We start from the raw sequence: 25,399 nt of genomic DNA, 5'->3' as shown, positions 1-25,399 counted from the left end.
TTCTATCTTTATATGATTTAGTTAAAGATCTTGTATGTTAACCGGTTAACCGGTTTACATTAGTCTAGCTGATATATACATTCATTAGATGTAGTTTATTTCTCAAGAAATATGAAATCAAACGCAAGGGTGACAATATAAGATAAGTTTTAAGTACAAGAAAGAACAATAATCCAAGTTCTCTCGTCTAAAGTGCAGAGTATTATGCATACATGTTAAATATAGGCAGGAACAGCTTTAGAAAGTGACGGTAAAAACAAAGCATAACAGCTTTAAAATTTCATGGTAAAAGCCAAGTGTGCCTCTCATACCTTACAATCTCAGAGGACAACAGTTCTGGTTGTGTTGCAACATCAAGGAAAAGCAGCTGTTTGTACTTTCACATGTACAATAATTACTTCAATGGTTGTTTTGTGGAAATGAAGTCTGAAAGTTATGTTTCCACAGTGTGTGTGTTAGTTCGAGGGTGATAGTTGCGTGTATCAGAAAGTAGGTGTTGCGCGTGAGTGTTGTAACACCCACGACAACATGCAGCGGAAATTAAAAGTTGATAAATTACCACACAACTAAATAGTAATATGACGAGAGACAAGATATAAATTATGCACAAGTATACAATACTTGTGCGGTGCCTCAGGGCAAAATAATTCACTAGAAAAACTTGTAAGTTTACAAAAACCAATACTAGTGAACGAATAAAACAACTCCCTTATTAAGGCGAGTAACAAACTGCATCCTAAACTTCTAACAAAACCGTATAACCAGTATACACGGGATGCATCAACCGAGGAATAAAAAGTCTTCAAAACTCAACACACTAATCAACACAATGATTAGGTGTTGTCTTCAACAGATGTCGGAACTCCTCGGCAACACTTCAACAAAAGCACGAGATAGCTTCAATCTCGAAAATTCTTCACGAACACCTTTGGCTCTCTAATGATCCTCACTCCCATGCGCCGCAACCTCTTTTTCTTAAAGTCATATTTAACCTAAACAAAGAAGCAATTTCATTAGGAAAAAACTCTTTTAAAAATAAGGATAATATCTTAAAGATATTGTGTGCTCATATTATAATATCATATCAAACTCTAGAAAGGCAAAATATCAAAGATAATCATGGAAAGTATTTCAAGGAATAAAAATTCCTTTCAATCTCCCCCTTTTTGCCTTTCTGGACAAAACAACCCACAAGTGAGCAATTAGGCTGAACTCCCCCTGAATGGATAGCTCAGTGACTCCCCCTGAACGATTTGCCAGGGTTGTATGTTAGATGTTGCAACAGCCAAGTCATAACACCGAAATAGTTCATTAATCAGGAGGAACAAAACAGAACCATAAAAAGATAGCTTAAGAGGTAAGAAATACAAGAACCATCCAGAGAGAGAAAACATAAAAACTCAAACCATAAAAGCTTAAAATCTCATTCATCATGACTGCCATCATCATCTTCATCATCCATCTGGGCTCCACTGGTTCCAGCTGTGACTGTATCATCCACTCCCCCTTTTTGTCCAGAATGCAGGCTAGCAGCAAGAAGAAGCTCATAGTCTGCAATTTGGTTTTCATAATAGTCAATCGTCTTCTTGGCATGAGCAATCTGTTGACGACCATAGTCAATTTGAGCTCGAAGGTAGGAGACAGCTAAAGTAACATAACCAGGAGGAGGTGCAGGAGGTAGACCAGCAGGGAGAGACTCATAGGTATCAGCAGGGTCAGGCTGGGGCTTCGATGTTGTGTGTTCAGTGTGGCCAACATCTGGAGCAACACTGGAACTTATCCACGGCAGATCAATCTGTCTATTGCCTTTAAAATACACCGGGGAAATCTTCAAGAAATCTTTAACCGGGCAGAGATCTTCATCAATATCCCGAATGAACCCTTGAGACTCCAGGATTCCATAGATCAGTGAGGGATATGGCAGCTTTGTCTTCTTGAAATCCCCTTCAGCATACTGTAATGCTGTCCTGAACACCAACTTACCAAAATTGAAGGGCCTTCCAGTGCCAATATTAAATAATACGATGGCTTGAGATCTGGTCACTGTGGTGGAATTAGTTGAAGGGGTCCAATTCCAAATGGCGGTCTTATGTAGGACAGAGTAGAAAGAAGTGAGATTAGCAGCACTCAGCTTCTTCGGATAGTCAGGGAAAACAGCGATCACACCTCCTGTGAGTACAGAGGTGACATAATGTATGTCAAGCTCCTCATCAGCTTCCTCAACATCGGGGGTGTTATAGAAAGCATTGATCACTGACGGAGAGAAATTGTAAATGCTATCCCGCACAAACACTCTTCCAAACTTCACTGAGTCCTCAACTCCAACACTCTTCAGGAGATTACAATAAAATTCCAGCACCACACGGCGGCAGTATGGTACAGCAGTAGTAACCGTGGGTAGCAACCGTCTGTTCTTAAGAAATTCAATCAGGTTGTATCGCCCATAAGCATTCACATCAATATTTTTCTCTTCTATCAGTTCTCTCTGAATAAATAGTGGCCACAACACCAAGGCATCCTCGGAATAAAATTTGGGGGAAAAGGACTTACTTAAGTCATAGTCAGTAGAGTCGATGTTGTACTGGATGTTGTCAACATCCTCCTCAACACCGACACCAGTAGCAGCATTCTCATCAGCAGACTCGCCAGCTTCAGAACCAGAGTCCTCAGAGTCATCATCACCTTGCTCCTCTGATTCAAAGTCAGACACGGACGAGGAAGAGGAACCAGCAGAGGCTCCAGGTTGATTTTCCTCAAATTCCTTCATCATTTCTGAATCAGGTTCATCCTCCTTAAGGATTTGCTTCTTGGCAGCTTTTTCTTCCTTGAGGTGGGCGAGAAATTCCGCCAAAGATTGTTCATCTTCTTCAGCCTTCTCGGAAGGTCCTTCACCAGCAGGACTTTGGGGATTTTGAGTGGGGGTTTGTTTCCCAGTATCAGTGGTGGAACTTGATACCTTTGTTGCAGCAGTTGGTCGGGGACGAGCCACCAACTCAAAATCAGCATCATCGGAGTCGTCCCCTGATGAGAAATCGGTGTCCAGAAGATTTGAAGTTGTAGAGGCCCGTGGTTTCTTGGTTGGAATAAAGTCAGGATCGAACCCTGCTTGTCTCTTTGACGTGCGACGCATAGGGACAGGGGGAAAAGCCCTATTCACGGCCTCAAAATCTGGTGGATTGTCAATGTCGATTGCATTTCCGGGTTCACCAGGAGCAATAATTTCCAAAGGAGTCGGTTGCTCGGGTACAGCCACAATTTCCATACCTGCAACACCGATTTCGGCGATGGGTGTTGTGTCAGACGACACTCTTTGTGCGCTTGCAGCCATTTCACTTCTGATATCTTGAGGGTCGAATCCAGCCATCAGCAAAATCACGAACCAAATTGATAGAGAGATTTCGAACTGCACAGAAATTTTCACAAATGATTTGCGCGAAAAACAAATGAACAGCAAGGGTATGCAAAATATTGAGAATGTGAGAGACAGCAAAAACAGTAAAGCTAGTTTTCGTACCCCCGCAAATATATAAGCACTACCCTCCAACGGTACTATTTTGTTAAGCCGCGATTACAGCCTTTTCCGAATCAGTTTTTCGCTCTCCTAACGGTAACTTTTTCTGAACCGGTGTAATTATTATTTCAAGAAACCAATCAGAACAAAACGCCACATCAAATTAACCCCACAATCAGTTAGAAATCAAGAATATTCAAGAGTAAGTTGGTTGGGTTATTTTTCGAATTTCATGAATTAAAAACTGGCACCTCACTGGATATGATGAATTCACAAAACAGCAGTATAAATGACCTAAGTTTATGCCTATGATATGATCAGAAATGAACTCAACACGCATGTGGTAAAAATGTGATCAGTCTGTACTTAGGTGTTGGCAACACCTCTTGGCAACACTCACAGGTTGGACTCAAACTTTCTTAAACATGTTTAATTCAGGCATGGTAGCTCCCACTCTAGAAGAACGGTCTTCAAAGGACTCCTCTAGGTAGCTTTTTCCATCTGTATACTGACTTAGAAGTGGTAGCTCCCACACTAGAAGAACGGTCTTCATTGGACTCCTCTAGGTAGCTTTTTCCATTTTCTTCTAAACAAAAATTTTGTTCTAGTTTATCCTCTTTTCTATTTTTCACCGTATTGCTCAAGGATATTTCGAAGTCATTGGTGGATAAGATCATGTAGTACATGATTATCGACTTAGTTTGAGCATACTTCATACTTCAGAGAATTTTGATAGAAAGTTCGATTCACACCTGAGAGCACGCCATTCAGTATCCTACCCTTGTACAGACTATACACAAAACATGATGTATGCAATATGTCTAGCATCCTAAAAATAAAATGTACATGCATGCCAAGTGTTGTCCGCGGGTGTTGTAACACCGCAGACAACATCCGTGAGTGATCAGTGCGCACACAAGCTGAGAGACTTCCTAAGATTGGAAAATCTCTCAAAGTCCAAAGGTTTTGTAAAGATATCAGCCAGTTGGTTCTCAGTTCTAATAAATTCCATTCGAATTATACCCTTTTCAACTAAATCTCGAATAAAATGATGTCTAATGTCTATGTGTTTCGTTCGAGAGTGTTGCACTGGGTTTTTTGAAATATCAATTGCACTTGAGTTGTCACAGTATATAATTAAAGTGTCACTGTCAAATCCATAATCTTTAACCATTTGATTCATCCACAAAAGTTGTGAACAGCAACTAGCAGCTGCGACATACTCAGATTCAGCAGTGGACAAGGACACACAATTTTGCTTTCTACTATACCAAGACACCAAATTGTTACCAAGATAAAAACATCCCCCAGTGGTACTTTTTCTGTCATCTAAATTTCCTGCCCAATCTGCATCACTAAAACCTACTAAATTGGTGTTTGTTTCTTTGGTGTACCACAAGCCTAAGTCAACTGTTCCAGATATATATCGCAAAATTCTCTTAACAGCTTTTAAATGAGTGACTTTAGGATCAGCCTGGTACCTGGCACACAAACATACACTAAACATGATGTCGGGACGACTTGCACTCAAGTAAAGGAGACTGCCTATGATGCTGCGATACTGGGTGTTGTCAACACCTGCAGCAACATCGTCCTTGGATAGTTTTTCAGTCGATCCCATTGGAGTTTTCATGTGTTTAGTGTTTTCAGTAGAAAATTTCTTTACCACATTCTTGGCATACTTAGATTGGCATAGAAAAATACCATCATGCATTTGTTTAATTTGTAAGCCAAGAAAGAAACTCAATTCTCCTACCATGCTCATCTCAAACGTGGTAGACATGCATTTAACAAAATCATCAACATGTTTTTGAGAAGAAGCACCAAAGATGATGTCATCCACATAAATTTGACACACAAGAATATCATGCTTTGACTTTTGAATGAAAAGAGTTTTATCAACCTCACCTCGTTTGAAGCCTAAGTCAAGCAGAAATTCTGTAAGCTTACCATACCATGCTCGAGGAGCTTGTTTAAGCCCGTACAGCGCCTTCTTCAACTTGTAGACATGGTTCGGATGGTGTGGATCTTCAAAGCCTTTAGGTTGGCTTACATATGCTTCTTCTTTCAAGATGCCATTCAAAAATGCACTTTTCACATCCATTTGATATAATTTTATGTTCATGTGACATGCAATGGCAAGCAAGAGTCTAACCGATTCAATCCGAGCAACAGGGGCAAATGTTTCATCAAAGTCAATTCCTTCAATTTGAGTATACCCTTGAGCCACTAGCCTAGCCTTATTTCTTACAACAATTCCAGATTCATCAGTTTTGTTTTTGAAAATCCATTTTGTTCCAATGACATTCACATTATCGGGTCTGGGAACCAAATCCCACACATCATTCCTAACAAATTGTTCAAGTTCCTCATGCATCGCATCAACCCAAAATTCATCTTTTAAGGCTTCACTTATATTTTTGGGTTCAACGAGTGAAACAAAACAAGAGTGACTTACTTGAGAGTACACGGAAGTCATGCATACTAGTCCCATCATTTTCCGATAGTCTATCTTCTCCTTTTTCCTAGTTTGCATCCCTCCAAATGTTTCTCCAATGATCTGAGATGACGGATGATTTTTCTGAATCTTGCTGGGAATGTCAATCCCCTGATCGATTACACCATCATCATTTTCAGTATTCTCTTCTGGTTCATCAATTGATTCTGCCAATGCAGGTGTTGTCTCAGGTGTTACAACACCGGGTCCAACATCTGAGTTAGGCAGTGTCTCACTTGTGTTCAGGAGCCCATCAACTTCATCCTCGATTGTTTTTCCTGTTAGATCTGCAAGATCGTCAAACACAACGTTAATAGATTCCATGGTCGTTCTTGTTCTTAGATTATACATGCGATATGCACGACTATTGGATGAATAACCAAGAAATAAACATTTGTCACTTTTAGAGTCAAATTTTGCAAGATGTTCTCGATCATTCAAAACATAACATACACAACCGAAGACATGAAAATACTTGAGATTCGGCCTCTTTCCCATGATGATTTCATAGGATGTCATAGTAGAACCACTCCTTAAGTACACACGATTTGAAATATGGCATGCTGTGTTCAAGGCCTCGGCCCAAAATCTCTTTGAAATATTCTTAGAACTTAACATGACCCTAGCCATTTCTTGCAGTGTTCTATTCTTCCTTTCGGCTATTCCATTTTGTTGAGGAGTCTTAGGAGCTGAAAATTCATGAGTTATCCCCTTCTTTTCACAGAATGATATAAAATGTGAGTTTTCAAATTCTTTACCATGATCGGTCCTTATCTTACCAACCCTCAGATTGTGTAGATTAGTAATCTTAGCATGTAATTTCTTGAAAGCATCAAATGTTTCGGATTTTTCTCTAAGAAATCTTACCCAAGTAAAGCGAGAGAAATCATCCACACAAACACATGAATACTTCTTACCTCCAAGACTTTCTACTTCCATTGGACCCATAAGGTCCATGTGCAAGAGTTCAAGACACCGTGTTGTCCCAAAGTGTTGCAACACTTGGTGGGGAACACGCGTTTGCTTACCTTTTTGACATGCACCACAAACATACGGAATTCCAGAGGATAAATTAGGCATACCTCTCACAGCATCATACTTACCAAGATTCTTTAATGTCTTGAAGTTTGCATGTCCCAGTTTTTGATGCCACAAGTTTAATTCGCTCACCTTTGAATGATTGCATACTAAGTCTTCTCCAAGTTGATAGCAATTATCAGCAGACCTTATACCTGTCAAAATACGAGTATTAGAATTATCAAACACTTCACAATTGTCTTTATCAAACTTAACATGCAAACCGTCATCACAGAGTTGGCTTATGCTTATTAAGTTTGAGTTAAGCCCTTCTACATAAAGGACATTGTGCAGATTAGGCAGTCCATCAACATTCAAGGTTCCTTTGCCAACAATTCTCCCTTTAGCACCGCCACCATACGTCACATGACCACTCCTCAGTTCAACATAGTCAATCAAATGGTCTTTAGACCCTGTCATGTGGCGTGAACAGCCACTATCAAAGTACCATATTCCTGCAATGTTAGTCTTTAATGAAGTATAAATAACAGAGCATTGAATCTTAGTCTTTGGTACCCAAACCTTTTTTACCGATGGCTTCCGGTTGGCAGTGTTGCGCCGAGTGTTGTACAACACCTGTGGCAACACCTGTTTAGATTCCCATCTTTTGTAGTCATCTCTAAGTTTAAAACAGTAGGGTTTGATGTGGCCAGGTCTAAAACAGTAGTGACAGATGAAGTGACGCTTTCTGGATTTAGACTTCTTGATAGACATTCGCCCTTTTGATGGAGTACCCTTTTCAGTTTGTGTAGCATTTGAAGTTTCAACACTTCCTTTGACAAAAACAGTTTGTTTCCCTTAGTATTGGAAGATTCTCCAGTTTCAAACAGACTATTCGGATAACCAAGTCCAGCCTTATCATTCTGTCCAATCATCAAAAGTGAGTCAAGTTTGGATGTACTTGAATTCATCTTGGCAAGAATCTGAGTTGCTTCTCCAAGTTCTTCTTTGACTTTGCATAGCTCCAAATCTTTCTTGCTTAAGATTACTTCAAGTCGCGAAATTTGTAACTTTAGCTCAACATTTTCTTTGGAGAGAATTGTATTTACTTTGGTTCTTTTGATCCAGTCTTCATATAATTCTTCGTACATCATCTGCACACTTTCTAGAGTGATCTCATCATCATCTACTACCTGATTTTCAGACTGACTTGATTCATCAAGGGTTGTGGTATTGAGACATACAGGATTTGAAGAGGTGTTGCGACCAGGTATTGCAACACCTGTGGCAACACCCAAAGGATTGATTTGCATTGAGCGTTTCTCCTTGATCACAGTGGATAATGATGTGTGATTTTCAGATTCATTTGATCCTTGATCATCTTCAGATTCTTCATCACTCAGAGTGACAGTCATGCCTTTGTTTTTCCTAAGACGATTTGCACACTCATTGGCATAGTGTCCATATCCCGAGCATTCTCTACATTGCACCGAGTCCAGATTTCTGACATTAGATTGAATTTGCACTTCGGTCTTTGGTCGAAACTGTCCTTTCATAGGAGTAAACTTTTGAGATTTTGCAAATGTGGAGTTATTGGGCAGCTCAGACTTTTGTCCAATTTTCTTCTTTTCTCTCATAGTCTTCAAATAGTCACCAAATTTTTTAGTAAACAGAGAGATAGATTCTTCACCTAAATCAGATTTATCCACCTCTTTGGATAGTTGAAGAATTTCTTCATATGATTCGGTTGAGGCTTCAAAGGCTATTATCTTCCCTTTATCTTTTTTCTGCAGATCAAGATTCATTTCAAAAATTCTTAGGGAACTCATGAGTTCATCCAGGTTGATGTTTGAAGTGTCTTTAGATTCCTCAATGGCGCAAACTTTGACATTGAATCTCTCTGGAAGTGATCTCAGAACCTTGTTTACCAATCTTTCGTTTGGTATAGGATCTCCTAGGCCATGTGATTCATTTGAGAGTTGTCTCAACCGGCAGTCATACTCAAGAATGGACTCCTTGTCCTCCATTCTCAAACTTTCGAACTTTGCTGTCACCATCCTTAGCCTGGTTTTACGCACACTTGCAGATCCTTCACAGTGCTTTTGGAGTATCTCCCAGGCATCTCTGGCGCATACACAAGTGGTGATTAGATTAAACATCCTTGTGTCAACAGATGAAAATATAGCATTGAGAGCCTTGGAATTGAAGTTTGAAGTTTGCACTTCATCGACAGTCCATGTACTTTCAGGTTTGAGTCGTGTATCTCCATCAGCATCCGCGAGTTTTGGTGGACTCCAACCATCAAGTACACGTTGCCAAGCTCTTTCATCAATGGATTTTATGAAAACCCTCATCTTTACTTTCCACAATGCATAGTTTGATCCATCCAACACGGGAGGCCTGAAAACAGTATTTGTTCCTTCCATAATCCCTTTTCACTCTGAAAACAAAACAAAAACAGGATCTCACTTAGTAGCGTCAAGTGGAGGCTCTGATACCAATTGAAAGTTATGTTTCCACAGTGTGTGTGTTAGTTCGAGGGTGATAGTTGCGTGTATCAGAAAGTAGGTGTTGCGCGTGAGTGTTGTAACACCCACGACAACATGCAGCGGAAATTAAAAGTTGATAAATTACCACACAACTAAATAGTAATATGACGAGAGACAAGATATAAATTATGCACAAGTATACAATACTTGTGCGGTGCCTCAGGGCAAAATAATTCACTAGAAAAACTTGTAAGTTTACAAAAACCAATACTAGTGAACGAATAAAACAACTCCCTTATTAAGGCGAGTAACAAACTGCATCCTAAACTTCTAACAAAACCGTATAACCAGTATACACGGGATGCATCAACCGAGGAATAAAAAGTCTTCAAAACTCAACACACTAATCAACACAATGATTAGGTGTTGTCTTCAACAGATGTCGGAACTCCTCGGCAACACTTCAACAAAAGCACGAGATAGCTTCAATCTCGAAAATTCTTCACGAACACCTTTGGCTCTCTAATGATCCTCACTCCCATGCGCCGCAACCTCTTTTTCTTAAAGTCATATTTAACCTAAACAAAGAAGCAATTTCATTAGGAAAAAACTCTTTTAAAAATAAGGATAATATCTTAAAGATATTGTGTGCTCATATTATAATATCATATCAAACTCTAGAAAGGCAAAATATCAAAGATAATCATGGAAAGTATTTCAAGGAATAAAAATTCCTTTCAAAGTCGATAAATGGTATAGTTCTTCTTACAAAACTATAAATGCAGTACCAGCTGATTAAATCCGTCTTTGTCTTTCGATGTAGCTTATAGAGAATCACATAATTTGCCGTCTTTACTATCCTACTCCAGCCAGACTGTGGACCGAGCGACGCACATGCATCATTGAAAAGATAGAAATATTGATTGCTTTGAATCATATAAATGAAGATCTAATCATGAAGACCTGAAGTGTTTTAACTTCTTAAATGTCAAACTTCACGACCACTGGACACATATATCAAGCCATAAGTGGCTCATTTACCAACTTATTGTTTTATTCATAGAGACTGGCCTCTTATCTTTCTACCACATGCTTAATCGATATATATGTTTATAGGCATAATTTCAGATTTTATTTATCCTTTCCTTTCAAGCTATTCTTAACGCGGTCTTAGAGCAAGGCACAAAATAATTGAGTTTTTGTTTTTTTGGAGGATTACGGATAAATGCATTCAGAAGCATATTTTAAACGCAGAAATTTTATGTATGCCGTAAGTTTTGCCCATACAAAGATGCCATATTGCAATATGTTTTGAATACAAACACATAACAAGAAATCCACTATCACAAAAAGGTTGAGCACGCAATCTGTACATCAATAAAGATTTTAAGTCATGTCTGAATATCTGCAAATCCAATTAAAATTCAGTCGAATCACTAGTCAATGGGAAAACAAGAATAACCTGTCTATGACTAGCCATGTTTTCATCTATGCAAGTAAAGAAAAAGAAGAATGATCTCTTTATCTCATTTGGTCCCAATGTTTGTCTGATCCATATGAAATTCGAAGATGGAAAAGGCACAAGCAGTCGCATAATATTCATCATAACTAGACAGCACATAAAGAAATGCATGCAGAACGTAGCATAAGTATTCTTCTCGATAATAAATTCCTTAACTAACAAAATAATCTCTTACTTGTATTCAAAATAGTAATCAATTTGAGAGAAGGTGAGCAGTGAGTGGATCAAGAACTTGTAGTAAGATGACACGGTGTTGGAATTTGAAGTCTATGCACTCCAGTTAGCTGAATAGTTTCTTACTCAATTCAAGCCAATAACCAATGTCAAAGTGCATCCATATCATTGCAGCCTCAACTTTACACTGCCCATTAATTAAAAAATTAAAAGGATAGGATGTGAAGATAAAAAATTGCATTTGTTACTCAATGTGGCCTTCAAGTAATCACAAGCAACCAAAGTTTCACCAGCTGTTTACCCTTTGACGTGTACGCATCCAACGTTAAATAGATGCCTCACCCTTCAGTCAGTAGAATCACCTTTTCAAAAAAAAGGTACTTTGAAGGATTGAACACAATATACGCAGTGAGTTCTTCCATCCACATCAGAGGAGAAAATTTCAGATTTCATTCTGCGAATGAGGTTCTTAAATTTTGCCAGATAACAACTATGTGTGCTTTGTAAAGAAAAACTGAGGTGGATCTATTCTTGTACCTATTTTAAGGTGTTAAGTTTTTCAAAAAGCATAATGAAGAGGAATTTAAATGGGTAGTGCCGCTATCTGGAATTGGAAAGGAATGTTGCAAGTGAGGACCCACAGATGTGTGAAGATGGAAGGCAAACATATCTTTTCAGGTCACTGTTATTATTGGACCTGATGTTCTGTTGGTCCTGTCCTAGATTCTATGCCTCACTTGTAATTTACTCCATACACCATCTCTCTATTTATAAGGCAGAGCAAAACTCAACTTAGAAAGCGAAAAATGTTGAAGGGAGGAAGTTACATACAAGGAAAGTAATAGAGCAGGTGAAAGTGCACAATTATAGGCAGACTCAATCATTTTCAGGTAGACATTTCTTCGTCCAAATGACTTTCTTGCCCTTACGTGAAGCTAACAATGGCAAATTATTATATTGAATCCAGCAACATGTATCATCACCTCCACCACCAGGGAAACATTATTCATCCATCCTCCGGGAAGTCCATTCCTCCTGAAAGGCCCTTGCTTGTTCAAGGTGCAAATGGCACAGAAGATTCCGGACTTGTACACTCCACTGATGCTAAGCCAAGACTTAAATGGACTCCTGACCTCCATGAGCGATTCATAGAAGCAGTAAATCAATTGGGAGGAGCAGAAAGTAAGCATAAATAATGTTGCAAGCTCTGTAGTACCATACGATATGCTTCTACATCCAGCAAACTGATATACTCCCCCCTCTCTTGCAGAAGCTACTCCGAAGTCAGTCTTGAAGGTCATGGGAATTCAAGGCCTAACCTTATACCACTTGAAGAGTCATCTTCAGGTAGAAATTTTTAATGTCTTGTTAACATGCAGAACAGAAATTGTACGGTCAATTAAATCATGAATTATACCACATTAAATCCTGTGAAAACTTGATGTTTGGATTTGCCCCATCTAAGAAGCAGCTGCTTTCTTCAATCTGTGGAATTCATGATTTTTCTTTATTGCAGAAATACAGACTCGGTAAAAACCTTCATGGACAAGTCAATGGTGGGAGTAATAAAGCAGGTAATGTGTCACAGAACATCCAGAAATATTGTTTCAAAACGTATATCTATCACTAGGAGTTACATATATCTCTTATCGGGGTGACTGATTGCAGCAACTGGACAAAGAATACCAGAGGCAAATAGAATGCAGATGACCGATCGTAATATGGCAACCCAAACAACAAAGTAGCAAATGAAAAACCTTAGCTCATGTTTAATTGCCATTCTATAAATATCAAATTAATAATGTAACTCTGTTGTGATTGTGGCATCATGTGTGCAGTAATATGCATTTAGGTGAAGCGGTACAAATGCAAATCGAAGTGCAACGAAGGCTAAATGATCAGCTCGAGGTAAACGATACCGGAAACTTTCATTGTTTTAGTGATACACAGATATAAATTATTCTGCATTTCTGCTAAAAAAAGAAAGGTGAATGCTACCCAAACTCTCTACCAATGGACAATATGCATTCTTTCACCACCAAAAACCGCCTGAAAGGATAACAACTTTTGTGAAGAGATGCATCGCGATACATCCATTTCCACAAAGAAAACATGTTTAAGATATGACTCTTAATATCTTCTGCACTGCAAATATTCCAGTAAAATTTATCAGAGTTTCTTCAAGTTTCCAACAACAAATTTGGATATACAAATGTTTGCAGCTTGCAAAACATTCTAAAGATTGGAAAAGCATTATGCTCCAGTAATAATAAGGTTTCCTATATTTCCATAGGTACAACGCCATTTACAGCTCCGTATAGAGGCTCAGAGTAAATATTTACAGGCAGTGCTAGAGAAGGCACAGGAAACCCTCGGAAGACAAAACATGGGGGGAGTAGTTGGTCTAGATGTTGCCAAGGTTCAGTTATCTGGTTTGGTTTCATCCACCCAATGCCTGAATTCTAATTTTTCAGGAATAAAAGAACTTGCTGATATGTGCCTGCAGCAAACACAATCAACTCAGCCAACAGATTAACAAACGGCGGACTATCCACATGTGTGGCTTCTATGAGGGACCAAGAACAGTACAGAGATCTAAAGGGCTTAAAACCTATAAATGTTAGAGCACCTACAGACCCAAGGGAGATTGACAGCAAATCATGGCTTCCACAAACAAAACTTAGAAGGCATGAGGATCCAAAAGAGAGCAGAAAGTCTCTTTCCGTGGAGAACGACAATTTGGAAGTGACATTTGATAGAGAAAGCAACCCCATTAATTTATCAATGAGAATTGGGCTTCAAGAAGGTAAATGGAACAATGCTGGAGATTTTTCACTGGAAATGTTGAAAGAAGCAGATGCCTATGCTAAATGTTTTAACCAGAATACTGATGGATTCAAAGTAGAGAAGCAAAAGACATCAACACAGTTGGAGATGCCTGTCCTTACAACAAAATTGGACCTGAACTCAAATGATGAAAATATCATTGCTTCAGGTCGCAAGCGGTGGGATTTAAATGGCTTCAGCTGGAGCTGAGAGGCAATGTTGGTTAGAGGATACTTCTAAATATTTATCATGAAATAGGTTCAAAGATAGTCCAAGTTTTGGCTTGTTCATTAGGGACCAGGGGTTAAGCATTCAGCTAACAAAAGTTCAAGTATATTTCTACGATTGTAACCATGATGAGATTTATGCATGCACAAATATCCAACTCAAATATCAGCAGCACTTGAAGTTTGTAGAAAATCTACAGGAGAGAATACAGTTCAATTGAAAGAATAGAGAACTCTTGGTTGAGGTGACGACCCTGACGTCAGGGAGCAATATCTCAAATATGTTACTTTCACCGGGGAAAGCAAAATTTGTGTACATGATATATCTTTAAAAAATTAATAAATTGTCCAGGATGTATAGGCTAAAACTGCATGGAAAAAAAGAAGAAAATTTAATTTTTACAGATAAAATAAAATGTAGTCAAGCTTTTCACATAATATGTGAAACCTTCTAAATAAACCCAACATTCATGAAAAACATAAACCGAAACCAACAATTGTCAATGAATTCGCAAGCATGTTGAGTTATCTTCAACAGTACATACACAATTCCTTCACGAAGCTGAACTTACCGAGCATATTAATTCGGCACTACGGTTTCAAATGATAATTTAGTTCAATTAGAGATGAAGCATGTTAAATCTTAACTAGTTCGCCTGGCTGGCTGAGCATTGTGATTCAGTTGAGAAGGAAATTTCTATAGATAATGAAGAAAATAATTCAATTGGCAATGTATTTTGTACAATTGACCATTTTGCAGAGCGCAACATTCGTGCCGGAAAATCAATCATGGTTCCATCACAAAACCATACTGAAAAGTGAAGATCTCGAAACTTAAAAAAGTGGCAATTTTTTTAAAGAAAAGTAGCGGCAGCCGTTCGAAAAAAAGAGATGAACACAAATTAATTTGCCGATTCACAAAATGGGATACTTGAATCGTCAGGATCTCCGCAAAACATTCAATTCACCTCGCAGTAAACACATAAAAATAAAACTAACATCAAAATACCTTAAATATTATCACTGACCTATCGAATACAGAAGTTCGAACGCTTGGATCACATGTTTGAAGCCATGCAAATTTGGCTTTACCATTCTTGTTTGAAGCAGTACAAATTTGAATTCGGGACTCCGTTTGTTTGAAGCAATGCAAATTTAGATTTTACCCGGGAACTGTCAATTTTGGCGGGTTGGGTTCACAGTAAAGTCCGTTGGGCCAACATATACCAAACAGACTTTAGTGGGATAGAATGTTTAACATACTATATAGTAAAAAAAAATATTCATTTATATATAATATAATATTAATATTGACTTCAAATTTAATGATTAAACTACATTACAAAGAATTTTTATATCAATGATTAAGGTAACAGATCGAAAACGTTGCAGGGATTGTTGTCGATGAATTTTTTTTTCACAATTTCCCATTTCTACTGTACAAGTTGAACCGACAAATTTGTTAAATTCACGAAACTATTAAGTTTGTTGCTATCAATTTTGTAGACGAAAATCTAATCATTTTCTGGTATTTGTACAAATTAATATTAGAGTTTGATATTTGCCTCATTTCGCCAATGGCTTCTCTTTACAAATTTTCTATGCACACAGCAAACCTTCTACAACATTATTTTAAAAGGATCAAACAACGGAGTCATTGTGGCCAGCGGGCGGGCGGCCCATGTCAGCAGGCGGTGGCCCCTAAATGTTGGTCTAAAAGCGCAAACGCTGTCCCAATCTAGAACACACAAAGTTAAAAGAAAATTACTCACTTTCTTTGAGCGTGGGGTGGCAAAAGTTGATGGTGACCAAGGATTACTGAATTGGTGCGAAAGATAACTTCTCTTCCCCGTATAGGGGTGATACATCGTATCGTACCGAAAATTTTATACCATATATCGTATCGAAAATTATGAGATAAGAAAATTCATAACGACACCGTACCGAAATTTTCGGTATACCGAAAATTTCGGTACATATAACTAGCATACTGATTATATCGAAATTGTACGGTATACGAGATTTCGATACGGTATCGGTATATACCGTTTTATACCGAAAAAACCTTACATTTTAAATTTTCTTATAAATATATTGTTTTAAAGTATTATATATTTTAAAATTTTGTATATTTTTTTAGTATTTCGGTATATACCGAAATTTCCAAATTACATACTGTTACCGTATCGAAAAATTCGGTATTGTTGCCGTATCGTACCGTATCGAATTCATCGGTATACCTCGGTAAATTCAGCATTTTTCCGGTACAGTAATCTCAGTATACCGAAAATTCGGTATTTTTCTCACCCCTAGTCTCATCTTTTGTTTAACCACCATTTTAAAATAATTATATTATTCATATGATGTCGATGAAAATTGTGAGGCTTGCTAGGAGATCAGATCTCGCTTTGGAAGTTCGTATCTGGAAACAAAAACATGAATGTTAGAAGGAGACTGTGAGGTTGTTCCGACTAGTCTTTCTGATGTCCAAGTCAGATAATAGAAAAATAAAGAAAATATGGTGTGTGTTTTCAGAATGAATGAATAAATAATTACCAGAACCTGTTATTTATATGAAATTTTTTATGTGAATAGAGACGACTAAAATTCTAATCTTAGTGGAATTCTAAATTTGTTGGAACTATGGATTCTCAAAATCTTAGATAAGGTTATATTAAATCTTCATTACCCTTATCTTTGTTGATAATATGTAGATATATCTGACTAGAAGCTCCTTTGACGCATGGGCTTGTCTGCTGTGTAGTGAGCATGCTCAAGTTTTTGATGAGAACTCGGCTCGGGAGGTCGGCCAAGACTTTCTCAATTGTTGTGTTGATATGTACTGGGAGATCGGCAATGCTTTGTTAATCGTTAAAGTTATGAAAGTATAAGAGGTCGGCTGAGTTAAACTCTCGGATCACTTCCCAACGGATCTTGGTACTGGAGCTCAAGGTGGGTCAATAGATAACCTCATGGACGTGGGTGAATGGTGCCTGGGTGACCTCCTAATAAACCCTTGCCTTTAAAATGATTTTTCAGGGACATTTAATTCTCTCGAACTGTCGAGAGTTGGCCGACTTATCTCCTGAGATATCATTATAATTACATCACACTAACTAAACAATATCTTATTTTATGAAAACATTACTTTTAGGTGAAGAAAAAGGATACCATATGTATTTAAATTCCTTTCACATCTATTCCTCATCATAACTTCGGACTTCTATAATATAGTTAATATTCCAAGTTGGTAATCATGACTTAAAGAACTGAAATTCTTCATATTTTTACATTATTCTAAAAATTAATTTTTTTTATTAACATGATTTGGTAATTTATTTCCTTTTTTGTTTTAGCAAAGTGGTGCTCCTTCATATTTGACAATTTCCTCTTGAAAACAAGTGATCCTCATCCTCATCATTCATAAGATATTTTTTATAGTCCATTTTGCAAAAGATCAGGTCTCTTGAATCTTTATCTATGAGATGAGTCAATCCTATCGATATTCATGATAAAAAGTAATACTTTTAGCATAAAAAGTAATATTTTTTCATAGATGATCAAAATAAGATATCCGTCTCACAAAATATGATCTGTGAGACCGTCTCACACAAATATTTGTCTTTGCAACTTAAAAAGTATCAACAGAACATGATATCCCCACGTATTTTCTAATTTATTATATGTAAGAAATCTATGCTCATATATTGCTACACAGATCGCCTCAATGGATGTATTATAATTGCCACCACCTTGACTTGACATGTGCTCAGTGCTTTGACTCGTTCAATTTCTTAGGAAATGGAGCATATCGTATTATGCGAGTCTAAAAATATTAAACAAAAACTTGTTATGATAAAAGTGAATTTAAGATTTATAGTTTAGATTATAGTTAAAACAAAAGATTTACATGTAACTCTATATAGCAGCAACTACTTCTTGCTTAAATTTTAAAATTTATGGTAGGATAAGACTTTTCCGCTTTAATAATTTATCATGACCTCGAAAATAATTACTCTAACGATTTCGAATACAAAAACATACACATGATTTATACACATACAAGGGAAAATATCAGGAATCCTTATATCAAGCATACGCGTTCATAACATCAGTAACCACTAATATATATATATATATATATATATATATATATGTGTGTGTGTGTGTGTGTGTGTGTGTGTGTAGCCATTACAGAGTAGGCCACTTTGTATCGCATTATCTCTTATTCACATTTGTCATTTTCAAAAAGTAAAATATCGTGCTTCCTTCACAGTAAGAATTCTTGCCACTCAGCTGGACCACCAGATGCATGCCCAACAACAATCCATGAGCCGATCAACGCGTGATTTAAATAAAGCCAAAGTAATTAATAATAAAACATTACCACGTCACTGGTAATATTATTTGTGACTGGGAATTCGTAGTTATTGTAATTCATTGTGTATTGAGTAAACTTTCGAGTTTAACGCAATAATTTGCAAACCACGTCACTCAGATAAATTATACTAGTCAAGTCACATGCGACATACTTGTCCAATAAAATCTTGGTAAAGACAATTGAATCCGTGAGTCTGTGACCATTTTTTTCTCGTGCTCACCTACTCTATCAAATTAGACGCACGTTCTCATTAATGCAAATAAGGGTATTAATTTGTCTATAGATTGGTTGATGGTAATTCAATTCGTATGTCGTATCCATCATTTGTATATTTTAAATTTATTATTGAAAAATAATTTCTTATAAAAAATATGATCATTTCAATTTAGTCGAGCAAAGAGATTGTGGGAGGGTAAAAAGCATTATTCGATATATCATTAGTCAAACCGACCAAATTGTGGAGAAGCACTAGAATCCAATTTTAAGAAATATTTACCTAAAAGACTGAAAACATTCAATTTAGCAAGATTTAGTCGCGCAAACATGCATACTTCCACCAACGATAGGGGATTCGGTTGGTCCTACTCCTCCGACTGCATGTTAACTCATAATTTATCAGTAAAAATGGTGTTTGGTGATGCTCCACCGATTGCATATACTATAGCAGCAGAGCTCCCCGCAGGCCGCGTATAATCATTTTTTATATATATATATACGTACATGGTATATTCTTTTAATTAAAAAAGTAATAGATTTCGTTTTGTAATATTTTTAAATATAAACGATGTTTTTGCTTTCCTCCTCTAATTTTACCGTAATCTTCCCACACGATATCAACCAGTCGCTTCAATGCTTGTCCTCACATGATTTGGATGGACAAGATTCACACATATATGTGATTTTTAAAAAATTAGTGGACCCCATGTATGTGTGACTAAATTTGGGTCCTTGATTCTATCATGGGGATAGTGCCTCATGTAGGATGGAATTAACCATATCAACCCTACAATAAACTAAATAGTAGCTAGTTAGTTTCGCTTGCAATATCTATATTCAAATGCACCAAAATGATCTCTAGTATCCACCGATAAAGTCACCAAGTGGGACCAAAAGGGCAGGCTGGTTTTCCATCATGTTTTGCCCATATAAATAGGCGTACGTACTTCCCAAAAATTTTTAAAAATTTCCTCAAAGTTGCTAACTTAGCGTCTTAACAAAACTATGGGAAATCTCTTAGTTCTCCAAGAAAAGGTTGTCAAAGTGATGAAAGTAGATGGAAAAATCTTGGAATACAAAACCCCAATCAAAGTTCATCAAGTGCTATCAGAATTCACTCACCATGCAATTTCCGATCAACTTCCGGTACTAAAACACATGCATCTCAATGCAGAAATGATCCGAGGTCGCTTGTACTATCTTCTTCCCCTACCCGTATCACCCCCACCGGATAAGAAGCAGAAGAAAAAGAAGACTGTCAGATTTTCTGATGATTTGGTAGATGAAATAGGGGAACCAACTGGGGTTGTGAGAATTAAGCTCGTGATCAGCAAACACGAGCTACAGAAAATGCTACAAGAAGGGGCAGTTTCGGTTGATGAGATGATAACTCAGGTGCAAAAAGAAACAAAAACAACGAAATTTGTAAGCCTCGAGAGAGAGAATGGTCGCATAACTTCAAAAGGATCGCTGCCAGACCTGGAAAGTATTTCACAAGTGAACTAGTTTTTTTTGAACTCCCATCACTCTAGAAGAAAATATTATCAATAGATACAATCTTGTGCAACTTTACACCCGTATTTCTGTGTACTTATGACTATTGGATCAAATCATGTGGCTGAACGGTGATAAGAACTCAAAAATATGTGTGTGTAGTAATGTATAGACAGAATCCAGAGGTCAATAGAAAATAGATTTCGTCCTTTTCATCACAAATGTACAAGAGATACTCTTTCGCTTGTAATCTAAATATATGCTTAAAGGTGTGAACTTTGAACTAAAGCAGTATAAATGAAGCTATGGTACTTGTGCATGTCCGTAAGTTACTCACTGAAACACCTGATACAGCACTCCATAAAAGGTAATTCAATCTTCTGATTTGAGACTCAAGGAATTGACACTTCTTAACACAAACGACAAATACTTCAATTTTTGGTAATCATCCCATGAACAAGAATATTTTTCCTTTCACATGTAACATGTTAGTACATTAAAAGATGGATTAACTTTTTCTAAATAATACATTTACTAAGCATAACAATTATATCAAAAGGTGAATAAATTTTCTTTTGCTGGTGTCAAAAAAATAGAGACAAGCGTAGTGCTGCTAGGCGAAGCAGCCAGGATGTACTTGTTCCCCCCCTTCTTCCTTACCCCGGCAAGTCAGTATTCCTTGATCAGTTCGTCAAAGATGAGGATGCCGACCGCTCATCGAATGAATAAAGATTTGTTAAACTCAGAGGTTTCAAACTGTCAAGGCCTCTTGCTGAGAATGCCAAGTAACTACATCCTTGTAAGCCAAATTACCACCGAAAATATCCAAAGCACTGCCGACCGTAACATCGACATGACCCATTCCTGCTATTTTGATCCTCTCTAAATCAAAAATGCATGTAACTCCACCAGCATAGGTCACCGGAATCTAGCAACACATCCAAAGCAATTCCAAAATTAATTCTCGTGTAAAATAGGTCCAGTCTTTATGTATAAGGTTTTCTTCTGTGTCATGTAGTCATCAAATCTATGTTGCATGGACACGCATACAAGGCATAAATGCATAATGGATGTGAATACAACAATGTTAAAAGATTGGGAAACTATATGGGAAGGATATGACTGTTTCACATACGTGTATGCTTCCACACAAATATCAAATCAAATCAAATCAAATGAGCAGACGGCATAACAAAATAGTGATAGAAAATGAATTAAGTATTTTTGGATATAAAGGTAAACATCGAGCTTATGATCGTAAAAATTAATTGGTACTATCTAATTTTTTTAAAGTTCTCATAAACTGTCGAGCTTATCATTATCTTTCAAATTTTTTATCAAACACTTGAAGAGATATCTCGTCAGTTCCTAAGTATCTTATACAATGTTGTAAATAACTTATAAGCCAAACCTTAGTTCAAAACAATGAAGAAGAGAATTAAAATAGCAAGAATAGAAAGGATTTAACCTTATCCTAATAAACAACTCACCGGTGAGTACTTGCCAAGTAAAGCCACAAGCTCTTCATCAATTCCAAGCCTGAATTTATGTAGCAGATAAATTGAAGTATCGCTTGAGTAATACTAACTAACTTTATTAACTTCTCTAGTTTAAGGAGATTGGACTTCATGACACACAAGTGCAAACTAATGCCAAGGTTCAAACATATGAAATACACAATAAATGTCACAAGCAAATGTAAGGAAACATATAAGTTTAAATACATACTTCTTGCCTTCAACATCAACTCCATGGACAAGAAATTCATCGGCGTAATTCGCCAGAATATCCAACACCTTTTGATCAAGATATACATCGCTGAACTTCTGCCATCTATCTGTGACAATTGCATATCTATCCTTCTGCACAAAACATTTTCAATTCACTAATCTATATACATGGCTAGTGATACAAATTATCGAGTTACCTCCAAAACCTATACGCACATCTGTAACAGGAACGTACAGAGTCCGGTCACATATATCATTCCATCACTTTCTAAAAAGAACTTTTGCTAAGTCGTCATTATATCAGTGGGGGAGGGAGCAGGGGAAATATGCTAGTAATCCGGAACTTTATATTTTAAATGTTCACATCCATGAACCAATTAAAGAAAAAGTGAGCAAGGAAAAATTTCATGAGGGTTTTAGAAGAATCACAGAGTTGTCTTCATAGGGAGAGATGCACCTTCTTTCTGCAACTAAGATCCAACACAAGTCTCTGTTTTTGCACAACATCGGCAAGTTCCTTTAGTCTTTCAAAGTCTATTTCTCCATTATGAAATACGTACTGCAACAAAATTGATATTTATTAAATCAACAGCTTCAAAAGAGAATTTTGGTTATCATACTTTACATTCAGAGATCTTTTCCAAGGAAAAATACAAGCACAGATAAGTAGAAGTTTGAGATATTTCTTCAAAATAAAACAGACTTCCAGACAGTTCAGGTGACAATTGTGTCGCACTGAAATTGATGTTTTAACCTTTTTCATGAAGTCTCGGTCTAATGCATGTTTTTTGAATTTTTAACCTGTTATTGACCTAGTATAGCCGATATATCAAATCCAACAATCGTTTTTTTGGTTTTAGATAAAAGCATTTGCCGCCACGAAAAAGTAGAACTCATCTTGTCTTATTTAGTCTAACATCCAAAAAGCAAAAAGGAATAAAGGGGATACAACTCTGGAAGAGTGTGTATTAGTTCTATACGTTCATCAAAACTCAGTCATCAAGCAGTGGACTTCATGTAATTCCAGTACGCCCAGGTCACTTGGTTAGTTAAATGTTTGTTCTCAGTAAACAGTCCCTCCAGGGTCCTAACATTCATAGTAAGAGTCAGGCGAGCACAACTATGTAATCAGTCTTCTCATTGTATCCTTAAGACTTGTTTCGACTAAGCATCATGTAGGAAAAATGGATTTCGACAGGGGCAGTGATCTGTTGGATTAAAATATAAGCTTGCTCAAAGCAAATTGATTTTAGGAAAACTATACATCAATGAATAAAGCCAATAAGTACGTACAGATGTAACAATAACATGGCTTGCTCCTTCATCTATATAGCTCAAAGCATTACTTGAATTGATACCACCTCCGACTTGCAAACCACCTATATGTTTTCCAATTAGCAATAAGTAGTGTGGAAACCACGTATTTGTGCAGTACTTCACATAATAAGTATAACTTGCACATTCTAAGGTCTGAAGAACAATTATTTCAACATCTTAAAACAATAGCATCATGGCTTAGTATCACTTTATCAAGACAGCGACAGATTTATCTACTCAGTGGTTATCAAAACTGAACCAAGATACAAGTTGACATGTGAACTTCACAAATGAGAAACATAAAAATTGACTTGAACCGTTTTTTATTTTACCTTCCATCAACATGCTGTATTGTACAAGGCTATATATAACAGCCAACGTGCCATGCCAATTGAATAAATGATGCATCATAACACAATAAATTGATGTGTTAGAAGCATTCTACCAGGATAAGCATGTAATGCTTCAATAGCTGCTGATATGCTCAACGGATCAGCTCCAAGCATGATCACATGGCCACCAGTAAGCCCATCATCCCTGTACATTTTAGCATATTCTGTTGCTGACTTATCTGATACGAAATTCGTGATAAGTTTTGGATCTTCTTCTTTAGAATCTTGAAGAGTGGATCCAACAATCTGTTTCACTTTTCCCTGAAAAAATAAAGAAGAATGAACAAACAAAGAGCGTTCTTTTCCACAAGAAAAAAAGGTAGACAGAAGAACACAAGATACGTTATCCAACCTTGTGTATATCAATGCAAGGGCGAAACCGAACCCCACAATTGATTGCTAGTTTTGGAGGTCCTGAAAATAGCTTAAACAATTCAACCCCTTGAAAAATCAAACCCGAATAGTTCTACTAAAAATGTAAACAGAATAAGGCATACTGGAGAGCAGACGAGGAGCGGCACGGAACAATTTCTGCTTCCCATGAGGAGTACACAGTGCGGTAGGCTCAATGAATTTCCAGATCGAACTTGCTTGAAGCTTTTGAATGCTCATAGCAAAAAAAAAAAAAAGAATTCCCTTAATTAGACACCTGTAAATCAGCACGAATGAAGAGTCAATTGATCAAACACGTACCAGGCACGAGGATTTATGAGCTTTAAACTAACGTACCGTATGGTTGAAACGCCGGTAGGACAGTAAAATCCTTGGGTTTACGAGAAGAAAAAGGCAGTAAAATGGATGAGTCTATGCTTAATGTACTAGTAATATAATTTAGTTGTTTATTAAATTAATTTAAAATCTATTTAATTTTAAAAAAAAAGTTTTAAAAAAATATAAATTAAAATTTAAGTTTCAAGAGAAAAATATTTTAAAATTTTAAAAAATAAAAATATTTATTATATAATTAATATATAATAAAATATTAAATATTTATAAATTTAAAAACAAATAAAAAAATTAAAAAAATAAATAAAAGAGAAGAGTGCTGCGTCACATCTAGAGTTGGACTTAGAGCAACTCTAGTCCAGCACCATTTTTTGTGTTGGATTGGAGTGAAAAACCTTGCTCCACGATGGAGCAACTCCGTTGTGGAGCAAGGATTGGAGATGGTCTTACTCCCTATTCCCTAAAATTGACACTTGTTTAAATATCATAATAAACTTTAAAAATTACAAGAAATTTACAATTACTAGAAAAAAAAAATTCTAACTCATCAATAATTTTATGAGTTATAACCATCCAAAAAATAGCCATAATTTCTTTCAAATTTTATAATTTGTTTATTAAAATTCAGATTTTTAAAATCAGATATTTTAAAATTAATAGTGATAATATATTTGTATTCGTTAATACACAAAAAATGCAAATTTATTTAATTTCAATTCTATTTAATTTTTCTGAACGAAAATTTATGTAAGTTTTTGTGTTTATATATGTTTTACTTTCATTTTTAAAACAAAATTTATTTTATTTAAAACATTCTTATTTGGAATAAAAACTAATTTTTGAGTCCATCAGAAAATAATTAATTATGTGAGGTCCAAAA

General features: G+C 36.6%; 2 protein-coding genes, 1 long non-coding RNA gene and 1 pseudogene across 3 annotated transcripts; 2 read left to right on the top strand and 2 right to left on the bottom strand.

The window, feature by feature from the left end:
* Positions 1-281: 281 nt before the first annotated feature.
* On the bottom strand, positions 282-11,346 carry LOC140839754 (uncharacterized). The gene is made up of 3 exons (XR_012119785.1): positions 11,212-11,346; positions 10,303-10,388; positions 282-376 (listed from the first exon to the last, which is right to left on the bottom strand). It is a non-coding gene; the product is annotated as an uncharacterized lncRNA (long non-coding RNA).
* An 801-nt stretch (positions 11,347-12,147) lies between these two features.
* Positions 12,148-15,282, top strand: LOC140839752 (myb-related protein 2-like; annotated as a pseudogene).
* A 4,538-nt stretch (positions 15,283-19,820) lies between these two features.
* On the top strand, positions 19,821-20,690 carry LOC140839751 (uncharacterized). Its single transcript, XM_073206683.1, has one exon. The coding sequence runs from the start codon at positions 19,866-19,868 to the stop codon at positions 20,364-20,366; it is 501 nt and encodes a 166-aa protein (XP_073062784.1). The 5' UTR covers positions 19,821-19,865; the 3' UTR covers positions 20,367-20,690.
* A 98-nt stretch (positions 20,691-20,788) lies between these two features.
* On the bottom strand, positions 20,789-24,590 carry LOC140839750 (1-(5-phosphoribosyl)-5-[(5-phosphoribosylamino)methylideneamino] imidazole-4-carboxamide isomerase, chloroplastic-like). Its single transcript, XM_073206682.1, has 9 exons — positions 24,523-24,590; positions 24,291-24,442; positions 24,146-24,207; positions 23,847-24,054; positions 23,378-23,463; positions 22,542-22,643; positions 22,083-22,216; positions 21,845-21,893; positions 20,789-21,282 (listed from the first exon to the last, which is right to left on the bottom strand). The coding sequence occupies exons 2-9, from the start codon at positions 24,403-24,405 to the stop codon at positions 21,106-21,108; spliced, it is 933 nt and encodes a 310-aa protein (XP_073062783.1). The 5' UTR covers positions 24,406-24,442; positions 24,523-24,590; the 3' UTR covers positions 20,789-21,105.
* Between the last annotated feature and the right edge of the window lie 809 nt (positions 24,591-25,399).

This window comes from Primulina eburnea, chromosome 8 (genome assembly GCF_022965805.1).
Source record: "Primulina eburnea isolate SZY01 chromosome 8, ASM2296580v1, whole genome shotgun sequence".
Taxonomy (NCBI): Eukaryota; Viridiplantae; Streptophyta; class Magnoliopsida; order Lamiales; family Gesneriaceae; genus Primulina; species Primulina eburnea.
This window is presented reverse-complemented; position numbering and strand designations above follow the sequence as displayed.

Coding starts and splice junctions, on each gene's coding strand:
- LOC140839750 (XM_073206682.1), bottom strand. CDS start 24,405: ATGAGCATTCAAAAGCTTCAAGCAAGTTCGATCTGGAAATTCATTGAG. Junction 24,208..24,290: donor CGCTCCTCGTCTGCTCTCCA/GTATGCCTTATT, acceptor AGCTATTTTCAG/GACCTCCAAAACTAGCAATC. Junction 22,644..23,377: donor GCCATGTTATTGTTACATCT/GTACGTACTTAT, acceptor ATTTTGTTGCAG/TACGTATTTCATAATGGAGA.
- LOC140839751 (XM_073206683.1), top strand. CDS start 19,866: ATGGGAAATCTCTTAGTTCTCCAAGAAAAGGTTGTCAAAGTGATGAAA.